General features: G+C 32.8%; 1 protein-coding gene across 10 annotated transcripts in view; it reads left to right on the top strand.

The window, feature by feature from the left end:
- LOC106871173 (innexin unc-9) overlaps positions 1-10,000 on the top strand; it is a 366,584-nt gene that overhangs the window by 355,582 nt on the left and 1,002 nt on the right. For 9 of the 10 annotated variants that reach the window (XM_052978623.1, XM_052978622.1, XM_052978621.1 and 6 more), the window contains one exon: positions 6,801-10,000. This exon is cut by the window's right edge and continues 1,002 nt beyond it. In XM_052978623.1, coding sequence (XP_052834583.1) covers positions 6,801-8,007 — 1,207 coding nt within the window. In that variant the 3' untranslated portion in view covers positions 8,008-10,000. Of the gene's footprint in view, positions 1-3,552; positions 3,724-6,800 lie in introns of those variants that run through there. The other variant, XM_052978625.1, reaches the window with a different exon arrangement.

Genomic DNA, 10,000 nt, shown 5'->3' on the forward strand with positions numbered 1-10,000 from the left:
GAAAATTGGAGAGAAATAAGTAATTTTTAAAAATTACATGACAAGTAGGAAGTTCAGTGTGTGTGTGTGTGTAAGCTATAACTCTGTGAATTGAGTTTTGCAGTAGAACTGAAAACAAAACTCTTAGACCAACTTGGTGATGAATTCAATAGCATAAATAATAATTCTAGAGAATATATGAGGATATATATTTCTGCTCTTACATCATTTTCTCTTTTATGCTTGTATTCTCATCACATATCAATTGTAAACACAGGATGTTGTTCCCAATATATAAATAAAATATCATTATTCTATGTCCATTTTCTATATCATCATTATATTGGCTTCAAGTTTTATCTATTTTCATGAAGGCCTTTCCAGATTTCTTTATTAATCCTTTACATTTGTTCTGGAAAATTAAAAACCCTCAATTCTTTGATAATTTTTTTTTCTATTATCCTCTTATCTTTCAGATGAAGTCCTTATTGTCATCATGTTATTGTCATTTTATAGCAGGTAGAAATCATGGGAATGATACCATACTGATGTTGTTATATTTCTTGCTTTTTTAGTTTGCTTTTAGCAATCAGTTTTGTTTACCACAACAATGTGTTGAATGTTAATTTTGTCATCTTGTATATTGTTATTAATATAGCTTCCATAATTAATCTTCTATTCTAGTTTTTGTGTGAATTAACAAATGATATATATCTAGTTTTTTTTTTTTTTTTTTTTTTGTGTAACCACAGATCAAATCCATGATCAAAGACAATTCATTCAAACTATGAGTACTTTATCCTATTTTTGGGAATAGTATATCTAGAACCATAATTATCAGTTTGTTCTTTGATTTTTGAAGACAGCACAATGTTATTTGTGGGAAATGTGACTACTGTTTCTAACAACCATCATAACACTGTAATTGTGCAGTGTAGATCATTGCAACATTTCCCTGCTGTAAACATATTGCTAGCTAGGAATAAAACATTGGTCTTATATGACCAATGTAACAGTTAAAGTAATAAAATTTACATCTTCCCTCAACCATTTATGAATATCTTTCACCAATTTATGCAGGATATTAACAAATGCAACAAAAGCAAAAACAGAAAAAAAAGAATTATGCTTCTGGAACAAAGTTTCTTGCAATATTTGTAATACTACAACAAATTTTACTCTCACCTTCAAAAATGCTGTTAACAAATGATTGTTCCATAGTAAACTTGTAACCAGTGTCACTATTGTTCACTAATTGCAATATAAAATTGGGAAAAAATTAAATACTCATCTAAACTTGTTCCGTAAGAAGAGAAGCAAATGTGAGATATGTCAAAGAATGTAGTTTTAGCACACATTTTTGAAGGTTTGGTATGAGTAGATTTTATATGTTGTTTTCTAACATCTGCATCATGATATATCAAAATATTAATCAAATAAGAAATTAGTAGGTGTATAAACTTATTCATATAAAATATATCTGTTCTAGAATTGATAATTGTATTTCATTATCTCAACTACCACTTATTTTTCCAAAGTTTCCATTGTGGAAAATTCCTTCCATAGCAGTATATATTTGCATTACTCACACATTTTTTCTTCTTGATTTTGATATTTCTTCTAAGATTAGAACTTTTGATATTTTTTTTCTATTTTGATTTTTAAAGACCATTCCATTTCTTCTTTGTAAATTTGTTTTGAAATGTAAATTTCTGAAACCAGTTTCTTCACAAAAGAGAAAAATCATACAGAAGTTTACAAAATTTGTATTAAAGTCTTCCTTTAAAAGTCTTGCTTAATACATAACATGTTGTACATGTAAAATAGTTCCTTGGAAACTGTCTGAATTTGTAGAATAATTCAGAATAGCAATAAAAACTACCCTAAAATGCTTCTATCATTTTTCTCATCTGACATGTGTCACATAATTACCTTTCACGAATCACAAACATTTCTGGAGCTGCTATTTACCTCCATTTCCCATTTGGTTTGTTCTACAAATGAAGCTAAATCTGGTCTTTTCAACAACTCTCATGCAATTCTATTAAAAAATATTAAAGATTCATCTTTGTATGTTATGTTATTCTTCAGCTGTTTGGACTGTTGACTTGTCTTTCATTTATGATTTATGATGTTAAATACTTAGTTTTATTTAGCTGTTGTTATTTGTTTTCTGAATTTTTAAATTTCTCTATTGGAGGATGATGGATGACAGAATGGTAAAAGCATTAGACAAAATACTTAATGGTATTGGCTGTGGATTTTCACTATAGAAGTTTAAACTCTCCCATAAAGTAGTAAATTGGCAGCATTGTTAGAACATGCTTGTAGACATTTGTTCCATTTCTCTGCCCTCTAAGTTCAAATCCCATTGAGGTCAACTTTTCTCTTCATCAGTAAAGTGTCAGTGAGGATGCTTTGTGTTCTAAGTTCGAAATCCTGTTTAGACCACAATTATAGTGAAGTAACCACTTCTTGATAGACTAAGCAATTAAAAGTAGCATCAAACTCTAAATGGTTTGTATCCTTATGGAATAGGAACAAAGATCATATAGATCATGAGGTGACAACAATAGTAGCATGGTTGAATGACTTTGCTTCCATTCTTCTGACATTTATAAAAGTATACATGGTGAGATTGATGCATCATTCTCTATCCTAAACTCTCCAGACTTGTGCCTGTGTTAGAAACTAACATTTCATTGGAGGGTCATCCTTTCCTGGTTCTGTATTATTAGTTTTGCTTCATTTCTTTTCTCTAACATTTCATTCTTTTGGTCATGTTACTAAATATACAACTTTTACCATCCTGCCAAATATTTAGTCTAACCTCAATCTTTGCAAGTGAATCTAAATGGTTATTTAATCTTTTCATAACAGACAAGTCTACTTAGTGGGTAGATTTCTCAAATATCATTTGCTTATGGACAGGACTTACACCTTCAAACTATGTGCTTATATTCTCTTCTTCTCTATCGGTTTTAACTACTACACGTATTGCCGTAACTTATATATATATATATATATATTACACACCCATGTATACATTTATACATTTACATCATCTTCGTTATTTAGCGTCTGTTAAATGATAATGATGATGATGATACATATAAATGCAGGTGCCTGTTCTCAATCACACATACATCATTATTATCATCATCATCAACATCATCATCATCATCATCATCATCATCATCATCATCATCGCTTAATGCCCATTTTCCATACTGGCATGGGTTGGACGGTTTGACTGAGGACTGGCTCCAATCTGATCTGGCAAGGTTTCTACTGCTGGATGCTCTTCCTAACACCAACCACTCTGAGAGTGTAGTGGGTGCTTTTTACGTGCTGCCAGCATGGGAGCTAGTTAGGTGGCATTGGCATTGACCTCATTTGGATGGAGCTTTTTACATGCCACTGGCGTGGGGAGCCAGTCTAGCAGCACTGGCATCGACCCACACTTGAATGGTGCTTATTACATGTCACCAATATGGATACCAGTCAGGCAGCACTGGCATTGGCAACAACTACGATTTTGATTTTGATTTTGATTTTGATTTCAATTTTATTTGACTGAATAGATCTTCTCAAGCACAGCATATTGTCTGATGATTCAAGGGTACGTTTAAATGGGCTGGTTATGCGACACTGGTATCGGCTCTGCCTGCAATCTCACTTCGCTTGCAGGGTCAGCGGCCACGATTTTGATTTCACTTGACTCAACAGTTCCATCATTAAAAAGTTCAGTATCTTCCAATTTTTTAAGAACTTTCTGTTTTCTTCCTTTATTACTTTATGTGTAGATTTTCTATCAATGAATAAGTAAAGTCTGGTTAAACATCAACTAGAGTTCCCTGAAACAGCCAAATCCAAATGGAAAAATTTTGCTTTATTCAAATTTTCAAGTTTTCACCAAACTCCCTGACATTGCTTCTCCCTGTTTACTTTTTTTTTTTTCTCTACCTACCTCTCTTTCAATTTTAAGATATCACTCCTTAGCGAAGAACAATCCAAACAAAAATACTCCCATTCTCTCAACAAAGCAATATATTACTTGTTAAAATAAGCCTGGGAATACAACCTTTCCTGGAATAGTTCCCAGTCAAGCATGATGCTAAAGCTAAGAGCATCAATCTAATGATATACTGATTTCAAATTTTTGCACGAGGCCAGCAACTTCAGGGGAGAGAGTAAAACCCCATTGTTCAACTGATACTTATTTTATCAACCCCAAATGGATGAAAGTCAACCTTGGTGGAATTTGAACTCAGAACACAAAGATGGATGAAATGCTGCTAAGCACTTCGTCCAGCATGCTAACAATTCTGTCAGCTTGCCTCCTTAATATAAAAATTATATTAACAATAAATTTTCTGGGTATAAATTGATCTTTGAAAGGTTTAGTAATGTGTTGTGATTTGATGCTTGAAATCATTGGTAAGCTTAGGAAACTCTAATAATTAGTGTTGCCATGAAACTGAAGACATTATTGATTTGTGAACACCTAATAGTTTTGGCGTGTGGTGGGGAAAGGAGTTGCTGTTAATGTACTTGATTCCTCTAATAAAATGGATTTTACTAACTCTTCATCACCCCATCAATTCATTGTCCATACCCTCGCCTATGCTCATTCTCTTGCCAGTTCACTCTGCCATCCCATCACTACCATCTTTATCTTCTCCCCACCAAGCCCCATCCATTCTTATATAATGTTGGGACCCATGTATCTCCTTTATAGCAAGACACCTACACTTATCCTTCTATCAAACTTTAGCCTTTCAACCTCTGACATAAAACCATCTTCCCTACTCCATCTCAAATACTTCCCCCACTTAGCTGAGTTGGCTTTTTCATGCTCTTTTCCTGACTTGTAAGTTTCTCAGGAACCTCACTAGCAGTAGAGGTCTGAAAAAGATACTCCCAGAACACACTGTAAAGTGGTTGACATCAGGAAGAGCTTCCAGCCATAGGAAACTATGCTGAAGCTGACATTAGAGTTTGATGCAACCTTGCAGCTTGACAGATCCTGTCAAACCACCCAACCTGTGCCAGTATGGATAAGCAAGGGGTCGGGTCATTCCAAGAACAGGTAATTCAGAGATGGAATAATTTATCAAATTAGAAAGAATAAAAATATAAGTTGTAAAGAGGGGAAGCAAGAGTTAAGTAAGTGTAAATATATTGAATGTAGGGAGAATTAAATGGCTTTCTTGATGTAAGAGATAACTTGGAAATAAACTTGGAAATTTGACACTAGATTTAGCCAGCTGCAATGAAAACAGGGAGTGGAATGTTGTTTTACTTCTTTTTCAAATATTTTGAATATTAGTACAAGGGGAGGGGGTGGATGTAATAGAAGAAAAATATTTTGATTTTCAAAGTTGGATGTTTTGGTAAATTAAGACATGAATGGAGTATCAGTAATGATAAGAATATACATCATGATGATGCAGTTACTAGCAATAGAAGAAGGGAAGAAAAAGAATGAATTTGGTCAATGGAAATTTTGTGGAATCCTGTTGTGTGTGTGTGCATGTCTGTCTGTCTGCTTAATAATCCTATATTGGTAAGCTTACATCTTCATAATTTAGCAGTTCAGTGAAAGAGAACTGACATTACAAGTACCAAACTTTAGAATATATATTGGGATCAATTTGATCAGCAAAACCCAGTATGGCCACAATCCATTGACTGGAATCAGCAACAAAGATAAGAATAAGTTACTTATAGCTAAAGAAATTATTTCTGGAGTTGTTGCTGTACTTTAGCTAAAGTTCTGACTTATTCTCCACTGTCTCAACTTACATTTTAATCAATCTAAATTTTAGAATTTTCTCCTTTGCCTCCTTTTAGTCTTTTCACATCTTTGTGTTTGAATTTTTTAAAATTAATTTAAAATTCCTGTATGTAGATGAACTTTCTTTTCTTATAACAAAATAAGTTGGACAAGCTTTGAAGAAAACAGTTTGATTCAAGAGGTGTGAAGAACAGAATGCTAGAGATAGAATATTGAGTTTTCATAAATATTTTGATGTTATTTACATGACTGATCTGCCAGAGAGTTTTTATGTTTGATCTATCAGCAAACTAGGTACATACGGGCTAACAGAATTATCAATTTGAGAAGCTAAATTTTCAAAGATTAGATGATTTGTTACACAGGTTGATAAATAAATGAATATTTTCAGTACTTCAAATGGTTCAGTCTAACTGATAATATTAGTTTTATATTATCAAAATCATTTTTGTATTCACTTTTCCATGCCAGACTGGACCTTTTTAAGGCAATGTCTTATAGCTGAATGACCTTAGAACACACATTTTTTAGCATCATTAGTTCTATAATGTATTTTTAGTAGATTTTGAAATAATTCATACTTGATAGTAAGTCATTTTTAGCCCTTTAGCATTCAGATCACTCTGTTAAATGTAATGCTTATTTAAGCACATTCCTTTGAACTAATCATGCTTTATCTTGTAGCTTCAAGATGTCAATGATGTGATTCTTTCTTTTAACAGTGACATTGTAGTATAGGTGTAAGATGCTGGATGTGACTGGTTTGAACACAAAACAGCAAGAATATTTGGACCAGATTTAGCCAGTTTAAATACTAAAGGGTTAATATTTGAACATGGAAAATTTTGTAAAGCATAATATATTCTTTGCTCATTTTTATTCCCAGCTTTTCTTGAGACAATATTATAAAATGGCACAATGCATGCTGTTTCACCTATGAAAATATTTCGTATTTAATGTATTAATAACAGAAATTGTTTGATTCAAAGGTTTCATATTGTTTTTCTTTTCTCTTTTGTAGGATGGACAGCATTATCGGATCAGTTGGTCGGTTAGGCAAAGTAAAAGTACGAAATGATGATGACTTGATTGACCGCATGAATCACCTGTATACTACGGGAATTTTAATAATATTTACAGTAGTGGTCAGTGCAAGACAGTATGTTGGTGATCCAATCCGATGTTGGTGCCCAGCCCAGTTTACATCAGCGCATGTTGAGTATACCAATAATGTGTGCTGGATTTCAAACACTTATTATGTTGATATGCAGGATCAGATTCCGGTGGCACACAATAAACGCAAAGAAAAGGAACTAGGCTACTACCAGTGGGTTCCAGTTGTCTTATTACTGCAGGCTCTTTTATTTTATCTTCCATGCATTATATGGCGCCTGTTAAATGGACAATCTGGGATCAATGTAGATCGCATTGTGAGTGTTGCCAGTGATGCTCAATATGAAAGTCCAGAAAACCGAACCCGTAACATAAAATATGTTGTAAGACATATGGACAGATGTCTGGACAACCAAAGAGAAACACGACATTCATGTTGTGTTAGACTGCGACACATTCTTTCAGCAAACCTTTCTTTATTATGTGGTCGTCGTTATGGCAACTATCTTGTGGCTGTGTATTTTTTAGTGAAGATATTCTACATTGCTAATGTAATTGGCCAACTCTTCCTGTTAGACTCATTCCTTGGGTCAGGCTACCGTATTTACGGTTGGCAAGTTCTTGAGGACCTAGTTGAGGGAAATGACTGGACAGCTTCCCGTCGTTTCCCACGTGTAACATTATGTGACTTTGAGATTCGTCAGCTTCCAAATTTGAATCGCTACACCGTCCAATGCGTGCTTCCAATAAATCTTTTCAATGAGAAAATATATATATTCCTCTGGTTCTGGCTAGTCTTTGTATCCATGCTTTCTTGCTACAGTTTTGCTACATGGATTTTTCACATGATTTTTCCAACCACTCGTATACAATATGTGCGGAAATTTCTCAAAATCATGGATCGAATAGGCTCAACACCAGATAAAAAGTTAGCTAATCGCTTCACAGTTGAGTACTTACGGCATGATGGTGTGTTTACATTACGGTTAATAGGTAAAAATTCTAGTGACATTGTTGTTGCTGAAATTGTTTCTGGACTCTGGGATATGTACCGAAGTAAAAAATCAATACAAATACGAAGCAATGGACATGATACAGAAGGTGAAGATGTATAGCAGTACTTCATAGATTAGATAAAATATCATAGGAATATATATTATACATAGGCTCATTTTTCCACTTTGAAATATATTTGTATAATATTACATTTTTCTGTATGCAAGTGTGCGTGTGTGTAAATATTTGAAAGAATATGCATCCATAACTATCTGGAGAAGAAACCATTTACAGAAAGCATTGTGATTATAAAATGTTGACTTGAAATGAAATCAAAATGAACCTGGGAAATGAGAGAGAAAAGAATAAAAGAAAAAAATTGCCAAAATTTTATGCAGTTGGAAAAAAAAAATCCAACATTGCCTTTAAACATTCTTCCATTGTTAATGAATTTCAAACTCTCAGGTCAGTGTGCCTCAAGGTATATTTAGTAACCGTTGTCTTTTTACATTATCATCTAAAATGATGGCTGAAACCAAGTCTGTTGGGTTAAAGGCAGTTAGAAATATTTCACATACATTCTGAAGACATCAAATAAGGAAAAGAAAAATCTCAAAATTTCAAAATAACAAAACAGAAGTAAATAAAAATTAAAAAAAAATATATATTAAGATAAGTCTAATTTTTTTCTCATGGGTATTTGTATTCTATGAATACAAATACACTCTGTGTGTGTATGTATGTGTGTATGCATGTGTGTATGCATGTGTATTTATATGTTTGTAAAAGAAAATTGGTTTACTACTTGCAATTGAAAAAAAATATGACTTTTTATTGGTTATATTTTGTGAATGTTTTCTAAGATGATTAATTGATTAGTTGACTGATTGGCTTGACAATAGGTTGTGTAGCTGTAATCTAAGCATTCCTTAACATCCAGGATCTCTCTTTGACTCATAAATTACTCTGAAATATATAAATCTCTACTTAGAATCATAGAAGAGGAACAGTGCCACAGTGTAAGTAGTATGGGTAGCAGTTGCCAAAATGTAAAGTAGTTGGGGGAAAAGAAATTATTTACATCATGATAAAAGAAAGAATCTTTATAAAAAAAAAAAAAAAAATTAAAAGCATCTATGAAAGCCAAAAAGAAACCCTTTAGAATCAACATTTTAATGTAATCTTGTAATTAATTAATAATTAACCTTTGTTACATAACAAAAATGAGAATAAGTAGGTAAAGTAGAGAAATTGTTATTTTGATATAATTTAGTGCAAGTCAGGCTATGTAGGTATAAAGAACAGTATGAAGTTGAAACAATGTGTTTTCTTTCATGTGGCGAACATTTAACAGAATGAAAATGTATCTGAAGGGGTTGCCACCTTCTTGAGAAATCCTTTCTGTCAATGCAGCACAATTCAACCATGACTGCAGAGAACCAGTCAGTTTACCGACAGATAGGCATATTCAAACTCAAAGAATGCCAATATGTACTGTATGATTTCTGTTAATCAAATTGGGAATTGTTAAGGGTCATAAGAGATATAACCTGAAAAAATATTCATATTTACATTAGAATCAGTCAACATCTCCCAACATTAATTGTTCATCACATCAAAAAGACTAGCATTGCTTTCTCTAGCTTCACTTCCTTCTTTATGCACAAAACTATTTCGTTTTCACCCCGTCACATCCTTATAAATTGATACACTTAAAAATTAGATTCCTTTTTCTTTTGAAGTTTTATGAATTCCTAAACGAATTTTGTTGTATGGAACGACTAGATGGTTTTTCTTTGTTTTTTTTTTATCTACAAAAATGTTTAACTACTTTTGTACTCTTTTCAATGTAAATCAACTTCTATTTTTTGACTGTACCCTTACAAATCTAGCTTAGACCTATTTTCTCAACAGATATTCATGACTTAACCATAGCAGCTTCAATTATTTTCTGTGTCTCTCTCAGACAAATAAAACTGAAGTCAGCGCCTTAACCCAATCCTATAAACATAAAAGACTTGTGGTGCTCAAATACTACTCAATGTTTGTGGAGGACATCTGTATATGCATGAGTGAGTGTATCAATGCAAGACATAAATGAATGAATGTGTG

Source organism: Octopus bimaculoides, chromosome 2, assembly GCF_001194135.2.
Source record: "Octopus bimaculoides isolate UCB-OBI-ISO-001 chromosome 2, ASM119413v2, whole genome shotgun sequence".
In the NCBI taxonomy this organism is placed as follows: domain Eukaryota; kingdom Metazoa; phylum Mollusca; class Cephalopoda; order Octopoda; family Octopodidae; genus Octopus; species Octopus bimaculoides.